Source organism: Eptesicus fuscus, chromosome 14 (genome assembly GCF_027574615.1).
Source record: "Eptesicus fuscus isolate TK198812 chromosome 14, DD_ASM_mEF_20220401, whole genome shotgun sequence".
Lineage (NCBI taxonomy): Eukaryota > Metazoa > Chordata > Mammalia > Chiroptera > Vespertilionidae > Eptesicus > Eptesicus fuscus.
In genome coordinates this window covers 5,588,820-5,608,040 of record NC_072486.1, presented here as the reverse complement: position 1 = coordinate 5,608,040, position 19,221 = coordinate 5,588,820, and the positions used below count along the sequence as shown (strand labels likewise).

General features: G+C 44.0%; 1 protein-coding gene across 3 annotated transcripts in view; it reads left to right on the top strand.

Annotated features, from left to right (window-relative positions):
- Positions 1 to 19,221, top strand: part of ANLN (anillin, actin binding protein) — a 40,035-nt gene that overhangs the window by 2,357 nt on the left and 18,457 nt on the right. For 2 of the 3 annotated variants that reach the window (XM_054725923.1, XM_028154534.2), the window contains exons 2-15: positions 4,398 to 4,551; positions 6,108 to 6,425; positions 6,934 to 7,313; positions 8,499 to 8,724; positions 9,549 to 9,736; positions 9,985 to 10,092; positions 11,735 to 11,867; positions 12,852 to 12,962; positions 13,954 to 14,192; positions 14,880 to 15,025; positions 15,289 to 15,448; positions 16,468 to 16,603; positions 17,211 to 17,393; positions 18,710 to 18,836. In XM_054725923.1, coding sequence (XP_054581898.1) covers positions 4,398 to 4,551; positions 6,108 to 6,425; positions 6,934 to 7,313; positions 8,499 to 8,724; positions 9,549 to 9,736; positions 9,985 to 10,092; positions 11,735 to 11,867; positions 12,852 to 12,962; positions 13,954 to 14,192; positions 14,880 to 15,025; positions 15,289 to 15,448; positions 16,468 to 16,603; positions 17,211 to 17,393; positions 18,710 to 18,836 — 2,609 coding nt within the window. The remainder of the gene's footprint in view (positions 1 to 4,397; positions 4,552 to 6,107; positions 6,426 to 6,933; positions 7,314 to 8,498; positions 8,725 to 9,548; positions 9,737 to 9,984; positions 10,093 to 11,734; positions 11,868 to 12,851; positions 12,963 to 13,953; positions 14,193 to 14,879; positions 15,026 to 15,288; positions 15,449 to 16,467; positions 16,604 to 17,210; positions 17,394 to 18,709; positions 18,837 to 19,221) is intronic. The other variant, XM_054725924.1, reaches the window with a different exon arrangement.

Genomic DNA, 19,221 nt, shown 5'->3' with positions numbered 1-19,221 from the left:
TTTTAGCATGTGCTCAGAAATACGTATTGTTTAATATGTATGGTTTGTATTATGAAAAGTTAGGTCCGTTGCAGTTGGAATAAATGGCTTTGACATCTTTCCCTTAATTGGTAGTGAGTGAACTATTTGAATTGGTTCTGGCCAGTAGGTGCTTAATTCTAGCATTCATAACATTGTTGCACAGTGAAATGAACTGGCACAGTGCCTTGTCTGAAAGGGCTGAAAGTCAGTTGGAATGACTTTCTCAACGAGCATTCTTATCAGAGCCATAGAGCAGGGGGGACGGAGAGACGGTTTTCTCAATCTTCCCATGCCCTCCTGCAAGCATAGCAAGTGTTTTATTCATCACAGGGATGTCAGGGAGCCAGGGCTTACTCCTCCAGGTAACTCTGGTTGAGAAAGGCTGCCACCGTCCTAAACTCTGTTTTCCTTGGTTCTCCCTGCTGCCACTGGTGCTTTCTGGCACTCTTCTCCCTGCCCTTCTGCCTGGAAAACCCTGGTTTAACCTCTGGCTCGCACTGATCTCCCTGCTTCCGAGGAGAGGACGCCTTTCACAGTGCTCAGCTCCCTTGCATTTACCTCTTGAGCATGTTACTTGCTGGCTATGAGCAGGTAGGCCTGTTTTTTCTGTTCAGAGCGAGTTTCCCTAACCTCAGGCTCACCCAGTAACAGTGCTGAGTTAGTATAGGAGAGCGCCTCGGTGTTGCTATTTTACCATCAAGTAATTACCCACCACAGTAGCTGTTAGGACATTTTCGCAGTGTTTTCTAAATAACATTTCAAATGACGCAGGCGTGATAACCTCTCATGCACCCATCACCCAGCGGCTCAGGCCAGTGTTTCACTGTATCCCCCGTCTCGTCCTTCCCACTGAATTATTTGAAAGCAAATCCTAGAGATCATATAATTTCATACTTAAGTATTTCAGTGTTTACCACTAAATGCTAAGGGCTTTAAAAGCAAAACATCAACATGCCATCACACCTTAACAGTAACAGTTCCTTAGTATCAGGTATTCTGCCAACGTTCAGATTTCCCTGTGTCTCATGCTTTTGCAGTTGACATGAATCAGGATGTAGACAGGGTCTTTCAAGTTTTACATGGACCAGCCGGAAGTAATGACTCCATCTTGATTCATGGGCGAACAAGCAGTTTAAGCAGATGTTTATCATTATGATCCGATATGAGCTGATAGCATTAAAAAACTTATGCTGATGATCTGGAGTTAGTTTTCTGACGCAAGTTCTTAAAAAGAGCAATTGGGTTTTGTCAAAAGACGGTTTATAGCAAAGTAAGATCCCCGACTCAGGAGCCCTCGTTTGAATTCTGCCTCTCCTTTCCTTAGCTGCGTGACCTATGGCTTGTTACGTAACCCGTGCCTGGATTTCTTCATCTCTAAACAGCAGTAAAAACAGCCTGCCCCAGAAGGTGGCTTTTGTTTTTGTTTCTAGGCTTTGGAAATGAGTTAATGTGTGCAAACACTGAAAGTACTGGGATTAAATCCTACGTAAGTGTTAGTGATTGTTGTACTGTGAGGTGAATGTAACACTTATGTATACACTTAAAACATTGGCGTTAGCCTCTTAATTTGAAGATCCGCCCATGGGTGATGGTCATCCCAGTCCAAGACGAGCATAGGGAAACCAGGGCTAGGTGTGCCAAGTCAGAACTTTATGGAGGAACCCTAACAGAGAAGAGGCTACAATGAACGTTCCTTGTAAAACATCTTTTCTTGCAATAAAAATAAACAAACATGCTGTTACTGTTTTGAATGGAGTCTCTCTTATTTTCCAGAATTGTGACACTCTCTGTATTGACCCAGGAGGGAATGCTACTGGAGTACACTGAGAATAATAAGTTAATTTCTGCCCGAGCTGGTTTGGCTCAGTGGATAGAGTGTTGGCCTACGGACTGAAGGGTCCCAGGTTCGATTCTGGTCAAGGGCACATGCCTGGGTTGCAGGCTTGATCCCCAGTAGGGGACATGCAGGAGGCAGCCAATCAATGATTCTCTTTCATCATTGATGTTTCTCTCCCTCTCTCTTCCTCTCTGAAATGAATAAATATATATTTTAAAAAAATAAGTTAATTTCTATTGAATCTACTCGGTTTAAGAAGTCAGGGAGTTAGTAATCCTTCCTAGGAAAATTTTTGTCACAAATGATCCAAAGTGTGTGTGGCAGAAATTGCTTAGGGACTATATGCTTCATTTATCTTAGATTAATCCATTCGGAGTATCTTATGTCCTGATTCTGTTAATTATCGCAATGTTTTATTTTTTTATTCCTCTACTGTTTGAAGGAATGTACGTTATAAATAAAAGAATCTTTAACTTCCTGATACACCATTATAAGGAACGGTGACTTACATTTACTGAGTTGTTGTTTTTATATGTATATCATTTCTTTTAAATTAATAACCTTTGTTACTTATTAGTTTTTATTTTACAGACTACGGAACTTTTTTCTCTTTTTACTTATCTACTTTATTTTTAATTTGAAAAAATTTAGACCAAAGTAGACAACAGGACAGTTGTGTAAGTTAGAATGCCACAACCACATTCTTTTGTTGTGACCCATTGCTCATAGTAACTGAAGATACACTGACTCACAAGCATTCTAACAGCCTGGAATGGAATGTGGGCATGTCCATGAATGAATATAATTAGGCTAGCTTTGTCTGGGGAGTGATATATTTTATTGCTGGAGAAATGATCAGACATAAATTTGTCTATCACTTTTGAGTTTATGCAAGACTTTTACTTAAAGGGGAAGGTTTTGTGTTTCATAAATCACCCTTTCTGTGGCAGAGCATTTAGACTTAGTGTCACTTTTTTCAATGAACTTTTTAAAAAAATGTTTTTATTGATTTTAGAGATAGGGGAAGAGACAGAGAGAAATAGAAACATCTATCTGCTGCCTCCAGTACGCCCCCTACTGGTGATCCAACCCATAACCCGGGCATGTGCCCTGACAGGGACTCGAACCCTTGACCTCTCTGTGCACAGGATGACGCTCAACCAGCTGAGCCATACTGGCCGGGCTTAATGAACTTGAAGTTAGAAATCATCCTAAGGAGAGGAGAGAGTTGAGCTTTCTTCCCAATTTAGCTCATGCTTGAGAGGAATTAAAAACAATTGTTATTCTGTTTTAATTAAGGAATTAAAAAGGTCAGATGGAGTGTAATTTCTTAGTGTGCTTGCAGGGCAGTGTGTAAACTCCAGCCAGGAATCTGCACCCCTCCCTCAGTGCGTGCACTTGGCAGAGAATGAGTGGTCTTACAGGTCTCGTGTGGGTTTTACCACAATTCAAACAGGAGCGTCCGAGTTCATGAAAGTACTCATAATTCTATGAAATGGCTCAGATTTCAACATAAAACTTTTCTATTGACATTTAATTAAATGAAACATTGAGATTGTTTGGTGTATTTTCCCTCTGAGGAAGTGTCTTATGTTTTCGGTTATCTCTTGCTGTGCACCACCCCAGGTCTTCGTGCTGTGTTCGTGCAGCTGCTGCACCAAATTTCCACCGACTCGGTGGTCAGAACCGCACCTTAGCTCCCGTAGGTCCGAAGTCTGATGGGTTTTACTTAAACGCAGGGTGTCGGCAGGATTGGGTTCCTTCTGGAGATTTTAGGGGAGAATTTACTTCCTTACCTTCTCCAGCTTCTGGCGCCACCTGCGCTTTTAGGGTCCTGTCCCCCTTCATCCATCTTCACAGCCGCCAATCACGGCCCTCTGACCTCCGCTTCCGCTGCCACCTCTTCGCTGCCTGAGTTTCCTGCCCCCCTTTTCCCTTGTAAGGGCCATTGTGATTACATCGGTCCAGATAATCCACGACGGTCTCTCCATCGCGAGATTCTTAGCTTAGTCACACCAGCAAGCTTCCTTTGCCACGCAACATATTCACAGTTTCAGGGCATTAGGATATGAGCATCTTTGGAGACCATTGTTCTGCCCACCAGCCTTAGTGCTTAAAACAATGAGCACACAATTTTTAAAAATCTGTTTTTATTGGTTTTTAGAGAGAGGAAGGGAGAGGGATGAGAGAGGAGCATCCTCAATCGGCTGCCTCCTGCACATCCCCTACCAGGGATGGAGCCCACAACACAGGCACGTGCCCGGACCGTAAGCGTACCGGTGACCTCTTGGTACATGGGGCGACGCTCAATCCACTGAGCCACACCAGCCGGGCTTCATTCCCCCTGCAATGTTCATATTACATCAGTAGTAGTTTTGACATTGGGGTGCTCATTTAGTGGGTCTTGACTTGAATACCTTAGGATTTCACTTTTGAAATGTATGTAACTCTTTTCCTGCATGGCAATCGGTGATTTTAGAAGTTACCTGCAGGTTTGTGAGCCTTTGACTAAACCGTATTTTAAACATTATCTATGTAGAAACTACTCGAACGAACCCGTGCCAGGCGAGAAAATCTCCAGAGAAAGATGGCCGAGAGGCCCACGGCAGCACCGAGGACCGTGCCCCTCGCCAAGCGCGCCAGAGAGCCGCTTGCAGAAGCCAGTAACCAGCAGCCCCTGTCCGGGGGGGAAGGTAAGACTGGGAGGTAATTGGAGGAGGAAGCCCCAAACACTTCCTCGTGCACGCGGAAGAATCAGCCTCTGAGGGAGGCACACGTCCAGCCCCTGGGGGAAGACCAGCCTTCTCCCTCTACGTCAGGACTATGTTTTATGTCAGGTCTGGACCTACTGGGCCAGACAGGAGTTTCCTTTAACAAATAGTTTGAATTAATTGGTTGAACTTTATTTTCCTCAATCCAGACTTACTCTGAGTGTGGAATAGTCTGGCGATAATCCTTAGTGTAACTTTGAAATGGGTAGAAACGGAGGATGACAGAGATGAGGGCTTGGGGCTGGCTTACAGTTATTTTGGGAACTCACCATAGAATGATAATTTATTTTCACATATTCATGTTGAAGGAAGGGAGGGGAATATGTTACATACACATGGTGTTCGGCCAGGAAAATAGAGGCCTGGCCCGGTCCAGGATCTCTGCTTTCACTGTGACATGGGTCTGTACACTCACAGAGTGAGTGCCGTGTGCAGAAAACCAGTGGTTGGGACTACATTTTGATGCTAAAATGGAGGTATTTACTGTTGTTCACAAGAACTGTAAATGTAAAGAACTGTGTATTTCCAGGTGGTATTGCATGTTAAAATGGAAACATGTTAAAAATGATCAGATAAGTCCATGGAAAATGAGTTACAGAAGAGGAGAAAGTTTTATGCTGTGTTTTACGTAGATGGATGTTGATAAGGGCAGTCACAGCCTCTCACTGATACAACTGTCACTGCCAGAACAAGAATCCTTGGTTAGACAACCCGTGAAACTGACCTCTTAGAAAATTTACATCCTGACTTTTAAAAAATATCAATTTTCCAGGAGATATATTAAAACTCATTCCTGGGTTGAAGTCATATGCCTTATATTTGGATCGCTCCCTTTTATTTCAGGACTTGGAATTTGTTTTCTCGGTGTTCGTGGAAGTGTAAAATGTGAAGTGTGGTTAAGCACTTGGGTTGATTAATTTGTTTGCTATTGACTAGAAAATTCAGTCACATTTTTGGTTCCCTGTCTCTTTCCTAAACCTCAAGCCAGGTGCCCTGTACCCTTGACTTATTATTGTCCATGAAAGATTGTCTTAGAAACAGAAAGCCTGGTTTCTACCCTTAGCTCAGCTGCGACCCTTTAGGCAGGGAGCTACATTCCTCCAGCGTGGTTTTTCTTGTCTAAAAGCGAGGTGACTGGGCTGTGACCTTTAACCGGCCCCGGAACATTTGCTCATTCTGTGTGTGCACTTTAATTTCCTGCTGTCTTAAACTGTGTAAAGTATTGTACATATATATTGAGAATGTTGCTTGAATTTATTTTCACTCAGGTTTTTTAAAGCATAAATTATATATATTTTAAATCTCTGATAGCAGATTTCTAAGTTATTGAAAGTAGAATTTTACATATTTCTTGTAAGTAAAATCATTGAAAGGATTCGAGAAACATGGTGTTTTATTAAGTTGTGAAGTACCTCTGGCAAGTTGTTTGTGCTGTGAGAAAGTATGGAGTTTTGAAATATTTCCCTTTTTTAATCTAGAGAAATCTTGTACAAAACCATCGCCATCAAAAAAACGCTGTTCTGACAACACTGAAGTAGAAGTTTCTAACTTGGAAAATGCACAACCGGTTGAGTCAGCTTCTGCCAAACCTTGTTCTCCAAGTCCTGCGTCCCCTCAGGCGCAGCCACAGGCTCCGGCTCCGGCCAGTGATTCCCTGCCCGCCGCCCGCGCACCGCTGCTGGGCCTGCAGAGAGCGCCGCACGCCAGACCCGAGGCCTCTGCGGCCTCCTCTGTTAAAACGCGGATGCAGAAGCTGGCAGCCCAGCGGCGCCACTGGGATAATGACGAGGTGACAGGTATGAACGACACGGATGGGATGTCCCTTTAGTCTGTCAGTAGGATTCACCTTGGTATGCTGAAAACCGTATTTATCAGTTAACAGATGAAGGCACTGCTTTTGCTTTATCTATCCCAGTACGGTCACTTGCACATAGTTCGCTTATCAGTAGTATGTTTACCAGGTGTGGGGCGCGCTGGAGGCACCGCACTGAGGAGGGACATGTTTTGCAGTTTCAACTTCAGGTGTGTTATCTGCAGTGTCTGGGGTTTAGCCAAAAGGAGGAAGGCAGTTGGTTAAGAAAGTTTTGTTTTTCTTTTTTAAATTTGAATTAAGTATCATCGGATTTGAAAAGATATTGTCACATTTAAACAGCTCGGTACTCTCATGCATACGAGAGCTTTGGACCAGTTCTCAGCCTGTTAACCGCATGAACAGTTCTGGATGGAGTGGTGCTGGGGTGTGCACGTACGGTACATGCATCTCTTGAGCAGGGTTGTGAATTCTTTTTCTGAAAACGTTTTCAGATGATACCCCTGAAAGCTCACTCATCCCAGCCATGCCAGCGGAGGACAAGGCCGCCGCCCCTCCCAAACCAGCAGAAGCCTCAGCAACTCCCGTGGGGAGGAGGGGCCGTCTGGCCAACCTTGCTGCCACTATTTGCTCCTGGGAAGATGATGTCAGTCACTCATCGGCGAAGCAGAACAGTGCCCAAGGACAGCCTGGTACCACTTGTTTACCCGAAGCTTCCTCGGCGAGCCGAGCATCTGCTGGCATCAATGGCAGCAGTGTTGCGCAGGAAGCCGCATGCTGCTCCCCACGGGGCGGCAATGCCTCTCTGAGGGAAGCGCCGGCCCCGAGAGCCGCGGCCGCCTCCTTGCCTAAGGGTGCCGTTTCCAGCTCTGCGGTGAGTACACACAGCTTCCAATACAAAAAGCCTTGCTGCTTATGTTATGAGAGATAATGTACGTTCATGTGTAGGTATGTATTTTTATAACGTATCTGCAGTGCTTTATGTTAGTTTTAGAATATTGGTTTTATAGAAAGTAAAAGTCATAACTTTGGTACCTCCACCCCAAGGTGAGTGAGCAGTAAGAACTAGTGCGACTCCAGAGTGCACACCATGACGGGACGGAGCCCTCCGTCAGGGTGCGTATTTCTGACAGCTAGTAGCGATAGGGACCAGGTGGCAGTTGTCGGCGGTGGGTACGGTGCTCTCACGTATGTCCTTTTGAAAGATTCCCTTGTGCATGTGCTACCTCAACATTTAAAAAAAATCTTAAAAAAAGAAGAAGAAGGTTGTGTACTGGGCATCGTCTTTGAGTGTAGAGCTGGGGTTTGGAATTAGCCTGCACGCAGTCCCAGCCCTGCCTCTTCATTAGGAGCGTGGCCTTGGACAAGGCACTTGGTCCTGCAGAACCTAGGAAAGGGTCTGGGGAGGGTGGAGCGAGGTATGTGCATGGAGCCCTTAGCATAGTGCTTGGCACAGAGTGAGGACTTCACTTATTATCATTAGTCGTCAAGTACATGATACAATAAAAATACACATGTTTTTATTTACTTTAAAGGGAGAGAGAAACACGAATTGGTTGCCTCTCATAGCACTCCGACTAGGGACTGAACCCACAACCCGGGAATCGAACCGGGGACCTTTCAGTGCACAGGACGATGTTCAACCAGCCAACCAGCTGAGCCACACTGGCCAGGGCCGTGATACGATTATGTTAAAATAATACTGACTTAACTAAAATACAAAAGGACATAATTCACTTTAACAGTTAAAATTCATAAACGTAATAGTGTGATACTATGAAAGAAATTGTTTTTTAAAATAGTGACTCTGTCCCTCATACTGAATTACCCATCGTTCTATTATGCAGGCTGAACTATACAGTATAATTTGAATTGCAGCATTTTCCAAGTTGATTTTTTTCCCCAAACCTGTCACATTGGCTTGATCCTTAGGTAACAACAACATTTTTTCATGAGTTTACATAGGCCACCAAGCAAATAGACGTCGCGTTGTCTGTTATGGGACTGTCTTTAGGTATTGGTGAGTGTTGTATTTATCCTAAGCGTTTTCATGTTTCAGAAAGCTGCTGCTTCCCCTGTGAAAGCTTCTATATCTCTCACCAATGCTAACAATTGTGAGGTACGAAAACCTGAGCGACTTCAAAAAACTCCTGCTAGTCCTTTGAAAACTGAGGTATCAAAACCAATCGGGAAATCAGCCGAATCCCAGACAGTTCGGCCCAAAGAAGAAGTAAATAGAGAAACTTGTCTGCAGTCTCACTCTAAAGACAAATCTACAACACCAGGTTATGTATTTTTTTAAAAAATCTAAATTTTTCAGGGATTCTGTTCTCAGCATTTTAAATACCCAGTTTGAATGGTACAGAGTTGGTTTGCCAGGGCAAGTGCCGAATGCTCAGATGAGACATCTTCAAATTCAGCTTTAAGTGGTAGAGTGACTGTTTATTAGTGTAGACGAATCCAGTCACTGGTCAAAGTATTTAACCTGCTAACATCTAAGCAGTTTAAACATGCCTTTTCCTTGCCAAAACCGGTTTGGCTCAGTGGATAGAGCGTCGGTCTGTAGACTGAAAGGTCCCAGGTTCGATTCCGGTCAAGGGCATGTACCTTGGTTGCGGGCACATCCCCAGTAGGAGGTGTGCAGGAGGCAGCTGATCAATGTTTCTCTCTCATCGATGTTTCTAACTCTCTATCCTTCTCCCTTCCTCTCTGTAAAAAAATCAATAAAATATATTTTAAAAAAATAAATAAACATGCCTTTTCCTTAGAATACTGTGCTAGATACTTTCCTCTGTACTTTTTAAAAAATATATTTTTGTTGATTTCAGAGAGGAAGGGAGAGATAGAAACATCATTCCCCCTACTAAGGATCAAGCCCACAACCCCGGCATGTGCCCTGACTGGGAATCGAACCTATGACCTTCTGGTTCATGGGTTGATGCTCAACCACTGAGCAACACCACCTGAGCATATATTGTTTACTTTCTGAATGAATAATCTTAGTGGAGTCAAAGCGCTTTGGAACTGTACAGGCATTTAGAACTTCCCCGTAGAAATCATAATGGTTACTTATTCTGAATAGCCTCCAACAATGTGGTGTTTTCTGTAGGAGCGGGAGTCAAGCCGTTTCTGGAGCGCTTCGGAGAGCGCTGTCTAGAACGCAGCAAAGACAGCCCCGCGCGGAGCACGCCCCACAGGACCCCCGTGGTCACTCCAAACACCAAGGCCATCCAGGAAAGGCTGTTAAAGCAAAACACATCTTCATCTACTACCCACGTAGCACAGCGGCTCAAGCAGGTGCATACGTCCTACTGCCTTCACAGTAATCAAGTCGTGTATTCCCATACCATTCTTTTTGATTGAATAAGTAGCATCTTGGTTCTCTGTATTAGGTATTTTAAATTAGAAATACACTTGTCCTGTATTCTTTTATATTGTGACTTTTTCCTCTTAAAACTGAAGACAAGCCAAGTTATTAGTGTTTGGATATTATCCTTAAACCTAGTATTGGCTCTTGTGTAAAATAGAACTTTTGATGATTTTAGGAACGTGAAAAAGAACTAGCATGTCTTCGAGGCCGATTTGACAAGGGCAATTTATGGAGTGCAGAAAAAGGCGAAAACTCGAGAAGCAAACAACTAGAAACCAAACAGGTAACATAAACAAACAGGCGAGTGATGATGAAAGGAAGAAGCAACGCTCTGGCTCCATGCCAGGCCTCTGGTGGGCGCAAATAAAGCGCCTGGGATCATTTAACCCCGACACTAACCCTGGAAGGTAACACTGCCCCCTTTTCTGGGGGAGGGACTAAGCCCCAGGGAGGTAAATCCCCCGTGCAAATGGCTCAGCTGGTGTGTGGGGAAACCAGGTCTTCTAACCAGACCCTCTGACCCCGGCCGCCTCCTTTACCGCTATGTTTATTCTTGGGCCCCGATCCACAATGGAAGGTGCGCTCAGCCCATTCTTCTCACTTCTGAAATGCACCTGCCCTGCCTTCCTCTCCTCAAACTGCTTGCTTATTCTACAGTCTCCTGTGTGTTTGTACATCAAACTGGCTACTAGCTGTGTGGGAAAGTTACTTAACTCTTCTGTGTCTCAGTTTTCTCATCTGTAAAATGGAGACATTAGTACCCATCCTAGAGAGTTATTGGGAGGATCAGATGAGGCAATGATGTGAAGTGTGTAAAATAGAAAGATGACTGACACATGTGAAGCTCTATGGCAGTATTCGCTGCTGTTCTTATTTCTACTCTTGGCTGTAATCACAACCTTTTCAAAAGCAAACAAGCAATGAATGTTTCTCTTGCCTAGCCTTATAAATATTTAATAAGTGACTCAGGTAAAGGAATATTTTTCTTCTTTTTCCTTTTTAAAAAATATGTTTTTATTGATTTTAAAGAGAGAGGAAGGGAGAGGGATAAAGAGAAATATCGATGAGAGAGAAACATCTATAGGCTGCCTCCTGCACCTCCCTTCTCTCCCCCCCCCACCCCCCCCCCCAGGATTGAACCCACAACCCTGGGCATGTGCCCTGACCGGGAATCGATCCAGTGACCTCTTGGTTCATGGGTTGACACTCAACCACTGAGCCACATCGGGAAGACCTCTTTTTTCCTTTTCTTAGGATCTGTTTTGTCCTGTGTTGTTTTCATTGCATTTTACCCACAGAGTAACTGGTAAGTAGAATCTGGAGGTAGGAACTGTCCCTAGTTGTTGTTTTTTGTTAATCCTCACTTAAGGATATTTTTTTCCCCATTGATTTTTAGAGAGAGTGGAAGGGGGTGGGGAGAGACAGAGAAAGAGATTCACCAATTGGTTGCCTCCCTCACGTGCCCCTGATCAGGGCTGGGGCTTGAGCCTGCAACCCAGGTATGTGCCCTTGACTGGGATCGAACCCAGGACCCTTCAGTCTGCGGACCGATACTCTAACCACTGAGCAACCCTGCCGGGGCATCCCTAGTTTTACAGATGTGGGCTGTGATGAGTGACATGGGGGAGTTGTTTCCTTCACACCTGACTTTCACTGGAATCGGTTTCTCTAAAGCTGAACCTGAGGCAGATTTCCATTCCCCCTTTCCTCCTGGTCTCAGTGACTCACATCCTGAGAATCCCAGAACCGAACTAGCCGAGGGCTCGTGTTCTGAACTGCCGGGCCTTTCACACGCATTGTCTGTTTTGTTCTGAGGAAGCTTATGTAGAGCAATGACTGTGGTTTGTTTCATTTAATGACACATAAAAAGACAACAGTCTATTGTTTTGAGGAGTAAAATGTATCTCTTCACTTGCTTTTTGCAGGAAATTCACTCTCAGAACACTCCCCTCAGAAAACATCAAGTTGTTTCAAATGCCCCGTCACGTCCACTAAGAGAAAAGGAAAAGGCGGCAGAAAAGCAGACTCCAGCGCAGCCCCCCAGCACAGAGCCCGCAGGTCGGCGCTTCCTCCCCTCCTTCACTGCCCTGGCGCTCTCGGTCCACCAGAGTTCTGGAAACTGGGTTGGAAGTCAGAAACGCTGCTCTAGTGTAGAAAGGCAGATCCGTGCCTTCATGTCCACCCCTTTTCACTTCTGGCCACGCCATGCTTCTCTCAGTCCTCTTTCCAGAGTGAGAATTCAGCCTCTCGATGCGAGTGTGAATACTGCAACTTGTAATATCTGTTGAACTATGAGGTGTGCATGCTCTGTAAGTCAGCTTCTCTGCAAGTGTGTGCAAGTTGGAACCAGTGTGCAAAGATGTGCTGTGTGCAGAGAGATGATTGTAGCCGCGTGTCATGGTAATACACGACCTAAGGCAGTCAGCAGCAGCTTTAAGTAAATGGTGCTAAATCCATGTAATCACATGTGCCCCTGCTGGATGGGGGCTTCCGAAGCTTTGCTGCCTGGACGTGGTGAGAGGGGCTTCTTTGTCTTGTTCCTGATGTTAGAGGAAGAGCTTTCAGTCCTTACAGGGGATGGTGTTAGCTGGGGCTTTTCTTAGAGAGGGGTCGTTTCCTTCTGTTGCTACGTTTTTTCAGTGTGTGTTTTTTTAATATATCTTTATTGCTGAAAGTATTACAGATGTCCCCTTGTCTCCCCTATTGACCCTCTCCACCCTGCACCCTTTTTAAGTGTTTTTATCGGCACTTTTTTAAAAAAGTAAAAAACAAATTGCAGACCACCTGCTGATAAATAAAAGGCTGCTCACATAGATCACCACGGGGGAAAGCGGAGGAGCAAACCATAGCCTGGTCTGTCGGTGTCCCTGCCTCCTGGAGAGAGAAAGGGGAGGTAGGAGAGGGCAGGCGTTTGGGGGTATTCTCTGTACGTTTCTAAATGTGAAATGCAGTTTTGTAATAAAAAAAGATACAGAAGATTCTATAACCAAAACGTTCCGGGTTCTTATAATATTAATGTGGTTTTCCCTAAAACTTTTTTAGGTTTCACTGAATGTGAAATGACGAAGTCTAGCCCTTTGAAAATAACATTGTTTTTAGAAGAGGAAAAGTCTTTAAAAGTAACATCAGACCCAAAGGTTGAGCAGCAGACAGGTTGGTTTTTATTCTTTATTTCTTACTAGCACTGAACGTATTATGAGAAATAATAAAACAGTAGAAGCACATATTCCACTATATGCTGTTCTATATTTCTTTAAAAAAATTTTTTTAAATTGATTTCAGAGAGGTAGGGAGAGAGAGAGAGAGATAGAAACATCAATGATGAGAGAGAATCATTGATCAGCTGCCTCCTGCACGCCCCCTACTGGGGATCGAGCTCACAACCTGAGCATGTGGCCTGACCGGGAATCGAACCTTGACCTCCTGATTCATCCGTCCATGCTCAACCACTGAGCCACGCCAGCCAGGCCAGTGTTCTATATTTCTAAGTGGCTTGTGGTTTTATAGTTCTCTCTCTCTCTCTCTCTCTCTCTCTCTCTCTCTCTCTCTCTCTCTCTCTCTCTCTCTCTCTCTCTTAACTACGAAGAAGTACTCTAGCCTCCACAGAGCTAGAGGACTGAAACAGTTATCTTTAGGGTACGGACCCTGTGAAAACGTGGTCGAGCCCACCCTGGCCTGCCACAGGGGAGGGAGTGCACTGCCTGGCACCGCCATGTACTGTCGGGGAGCTGGTGGCCCTGAAGGCCCCTGTGAGTCCTGCCCTTGGTGACGCTAATGTTTCCTGTTGGTGACTGCCGCCTCCAAGGGCAGCGCCACCGTCGGAGAGTCGTTGGGAAGAGCTTGTTTTATACGTCTGGAGCTTTTGGCTCTAACCCCGAGTTCTTAATCTTTCTCACCCCCAAAGCATTGGATCAGCTTTTGATAATTTCCACTTTTATTGGTAAGAAACTATTACTAGAAATTTGAAAATAATTTTGGTTTCATATGTTAGTAAGTTTTATTATTATTTTTTGTTTAGGAGGTGCTTTTCATCAGGGCTTTCCCCCGTTTATTTAGTAAGCATGTGGATGTTAGATCTTTTCTGCTCTCCGTCTAATTTTTAAAGGCCTGGATCACAGCATCCACTTATTGAAATATCTTTCAGAAGTGGTACGTGAAATCGAGATGAGCGTGGACGACGAGGATGACATCAATAGTTCGAAAGTGATTAACGACATCTTCAGTGATGTCCTGCAGGAAGGCGAGCTGGATGCGGCCAGGAGCCCAGAGCAGCTGGGCCAGGCGGGAGCCGAGAGCGGGGAGGACCAGGAGGATGCCCTGAATATCTCCTCCATGTCGCTGCTGACTCCGCTGGCACAGACAGTCGGCGTGGTAAGTCCAGAGGTAAGAAAAGAGGAGCCAGGGACATGAAGAAACCAAGCAGCATGGGGTCCCCTTTTGTTTCAGTGGGTACATGGGGATTTAGAACTCTGGAGCCAGGGGAGTCTGCAAACCTGACTTGAATGCTCTTGAGAGAGAGCTTAAAAGTCTCCCGTGGTTCCTTTGACCTTAGACAGAATCCAAACTAACGTGGGTAAAGGCCAGGCATTGGGGCCCAAACCCTGGCTCTGTCATTTCCTGATGTTTATTGGTCAGATCATTGAACCTCTGTCACATCCACTCACCTGTTAAATGCGGTTAAAAATAGTACCTGCATCTTGGGGTTGATGTGACTATTAAGACATATTAGTATATTGGTACTTGGCACCAGACAGATAACTAACATTTATGAGAGTGAGCTATATTATTAGCTATCACCCTATATTGAATAACTGCAGCTTTGTTTGGAAATTGATTCAATTAGAACTGTTTCTAAAGAGGGTTATGAATGTAGATTATAACTATCTTTCAACTTTTATTTATTTATTCTTTAGAAATTTGGTTTAGTTTGTTTTGTTTTTACGATGAATCAGTTGACTTGTGCGATATTTATTTCCTCATATAGACAAGAATTCATTCAGTTCCTCAGAGTTATCATTTAGAATCAATTGGCATCCATAAAACCTATTAATACCCACTGCTTTCCTGCAGAGTTTCGCTTCCTCGCCTAGATTGGAACTGAAGGGCAGTAGCACACATGATGAGAGTCCAAAACCAGGGAAGTTCCAGAGAACCCGTGTCCCACGGGCCGAGTCTGGGGATAGCATTGGTTCTGAGGATCGTGACCTTCTTTACAGGTGAGAACATTTGGGGGAGGCATTCACTCCTAAGGGTCATGGTTTCGATGGATACAACAAGTTGGATTCCTTGTAATTATGTTAACTTGCAAAAAACTTCGGAATCACTTCTGTCAGCTTCTCTTTCGCCCAGTGGCATTTCCCGTTCTGGTGAAATGTGCTGCTGACATGTTGCAGCATCAGTATCCAGTTCTGCGGAAATGCTGAATAAAAAGTGCTAGTGTGTTGCTGGATTTCTAACAGAGTGTAACTGTTTCCTGAAGCATCGATGCGTACAGATCTCAGAGAATCAAAGAAACAGACCGTCCTTCAATTAAGCAGATTGTTCGGAAGGAAGATGCTACTTCAAAATTGGAGGGAAAAAAGAATGCTGAAGAAAAGCGCATCTTTCCTGGTCAGGTTAACGTCAAGCAGAAAATGCAGGTGTGTACTGCCATGGACGGGGTTTATGGTGTATATTTCATGAGACTGAGCTTGAGCATGAGGCCCAGCCTTTTTTATTTTTATTTATTTATTTTTTAAAATATATTTTTATTGATTTCAGAGAGGAAGGGACAAGGAGAGAGGGATAGAAACATCAATAATGAGAGAGTCACTGATCGGCTGCCTCCTGCATGCCTCCCACTGGGGATTGAGCCCACAACTGGGCATGTGCCTTTGACTGGAATGGAACCCGGGACCCTTCAGTCCGAAGGCCGATGCTCTATCCACTGAGCCAAACCAGCTAGGGCGAGGCCCAGCCTTTCCATCTCTGTGCCCTGAGGGCCTGGGACAGTGTCTGACGCCTGACAGCCTGACCTCAGCAGTTGCTCTTGAATTCAGTTTAATTGGAGAAAGGCTCTCTTTATTAGAAAAGTTGGAAGCTTGTTTGATATTATTGAAATATTTATTTTTAAACATGTTTGTCCTAAATATCCTTAAAGTGTAACTATAAATCACATGATGGTGAAATGTGCAATTTATTTTGTTCTTAAATATTCTTTTACTCTAAGGAAGACATTAAAAAATTACACCATACATGTAATTTCAATAAAATGAGTCAGATAATCTCTGTCTCTAGACTGGGATGCATTTGAAGGCATGCAGCTGTGCAGAGCATGCCGAGAATGAATATATGAATATATTTACATCCCCACACTCTCTCTCTTACCTACCTATCCATCTGTAGCTAAAAAAGGCTGTGACTTTGTTGGACATCGCCTCAATTATAATTTTAGTAAGTGTGATTGAAAGTCTTTTCGTAAGGAAGAATGTTGATAGTGTAATTATTACAGTTATGTTAAATGCTCCTGGTACAGAGTCTAGAAACTTGAATGGTGAAACTAACGTTTGGACTTTCTGGGAATTTTGGGAATTATAGAATTAGATTGGTTATAATCCAAGTTTCAGTAAGTGAAAGTGGTGACTGAGAATGGGTTTTCTCTCCTCGTGGGTCTCACCAGGAACTCAACAATGAAATCAACCTGCAGCAGACGGTGATCTACCAGGCCAGCCAGGCCCTGAACTGCTGTGTGGACGAGGAGCACGGGAAGGGGTCCCTGGAAGAAGCCGAGGCGGAGAGGCTGCTTCTGATCGCAAGTGCGTGAGACCCAGGCAGTCCCAGACAGTCCCAGGCAGTCCCAGCAGGCGCAGCCAGGACACACTCACTTCACCTCGAGTGGGCTGACACTCTCTCTGTAGAGACAGGGCCTTTTCTCATAACCTGGTTCAGTCCATCTGCTTTTTGTTCTGGATAACGTCTGTGGAGACCCGCCATGCAAAAGGAGATGTAGTTTGCATGAAAGGACAAAAGGAAGGGAAAGCATTTGAAGGCATGCAGTTGTGCAGAGTATGCTGAGAATGAATATATGGATATATTTACATCCACACTCTCTCTCTGTACCTAGCTATCTATCTGTAGCTAAAAAAAGGTGTGAGTTTTGTTGTGTGTGTATGTACGTGTGGTGATGAACGGTGGAAAGATTATACCGCACAAGAAAACTGACCAGTAGTGGAAGCATTAAATTATTGGAACTTGGTAAACAGATGACCAATTAAGGTTTTTCCAACTACCTCCACCTGTTTCTATAAAGAAAGTTACTGATTTCGTCTTTGGGCTTTTGTACTGTTGCCACATAATTGGTCTCATTTAGAAACAGTTGCAACTTTTAATATTTGAAATACTAACTTGCATCGTTTTACATAGCTGAGAAGAGAACACTTTTGATGGATGAGCTGAATGAGCTGAAGAGTGGAGGACCTCAGAGGAAGAATAAGGCTGGTCTCCTCCCCCAAAGTGAATTTGTCCCGTCCAAAGGGTCAGTCACTTTGTCAGAAATCCGTTTGCCTCTCAAGGCAGATTTTGTCTGCAGCACAGCTCAGAAACCAGGTGCGGAGATTTTCATTTGCCTGCCTTCTAGAACGTATGTGGGATTTGAACCTCACCTAGCTTGGAATTGTGCGAATGGGAACAATGGAGAGCATGCATAAAGCTACAAAGCTCGTGTCTTGGGTCTTTAGATCCTTTTGTGAATATGCGTGTAAGAATAACCAAGGACAGCTCATACGGGAACTCACTGTTCCACATAACAACAAAGCTCTAACTGAAAGTAAGCTAGTTAAACATAATTTTGAACATGAATCATTTTCCTGAGATGAGTTATTCTGACATAGCAATCAGTTTCATTAATTTTATTGTGGAAATTATTTGGGGCATCCAAAATGACTCATTTTACTTACTTTATTCTATGTGAAATTCATCCCGTTATAGAAATTTGTTCTATAAATTCTGAATTTATAGAATTGGGGGAGTGAAGAGCCCCACAGTGGATATACTTGTATTGAACTTTTACTCCCTTTGCCCCTCTAGATTGAATAAGTAAACTTTTCTAAACGACATCTTCTCCTAAAAGTCATTATAAGCACAGTGGGTAAAGGAGAATATGGCACGAGGATCTGAAGACAGGCAGGGTGATTATAGCAAGCTTAAGAAAATGAGTGTTTTATTAAAGTTCGGATGCTTTTTAAGGTTTCTTTAAATTTTTGTGTGAGACATTCTCTTAGAGAGGAAGCCTGGACTAGGTGACAAGTGAATTTGAGGTGCGGGGAAAGTAAAAAGGGGACCTTTCAAGGTTTGAGCATTTTGGCAGGAAAGAGGTGACCTGAGTTCTAATTCTTGCTGTTGTCCGATTTTGGTGGGCTGTGGGCAGAAATCTGTTGGTCATTTAATGTGTACCTTGAAATCTGTGGTTCTTTAATGACAGATAGTGAAGAAATAGTTCATGTTTTCTTTAGACTTTATCGCTGAGGAACTTTCACAAGTATAGTATTTTGATCTCAGTTTTGAAATACAGTAGTACATACTCAGATACATGCTCAGGTACATACCATTGAGTTGTACACTATTATTAGCTCAAGAACTAGGGGTCACTAAGTAAAACGCGAAGCCTGCAGAATTGGAGGGGTGTGGAGTGAAGTTATTGTGATTCCCATAGTGGGAGGGCCCGTGATGAGGCTTATTCTAGAATTATGACCATCTGCTTATGTCTTACTTACCTTTGTGTCTGGAAAGTTGATTTTAGAAAATTTTCAATGAATTTTATGTAAATCAGTGCAGTATTCCTTTATTCCTCTGGTCTTCAGAATGCTGGTTACCTACATCCGACTCTGCTTGATCTGATTCTGTGATGTGATTCCTTCCTGCAGATGCAGCAACTTACTCCTTCCTGATCATCCTGAAGGCAGGCGCCGAGAACATGGTGGCCACCCCGCTGGCAAGCACTGCCACTTCTCTGAACGGCGATGCCCTAATGTTCTCCACCACGTACACTCTGTGAGTACACCAGGCGGTCGGCGGCACGCCTTTCCCTCCGGTAGTTAATGCAGTCTAAGCACACAGGTGGGCTTACAGCCTGGGAAGTGCAGAGTGGTCATTCTTCTTATGTGCTCACGTAACTCAGTTTCCAATTGGTTGGTTTAACTCAGGGGTCCTCAAACTTTTTAAACAGGGGGCCAGTTCACTGTCCCTCAGACCGTTGGAGGGCCGGACTATAGTTTAAAAAAAACTATGAACAAATTCCTATGCACACTGCACATATCTTATTTTGAAGTAAAAAAATAAAACGGCAAAAACACCCGCATGTGGCCTTCGGGCCGTAGTTTGAGGACGCCTGGTTTAACTCTTCTGTTTCTGACATTTCTTTCCATTGAGTAGAATG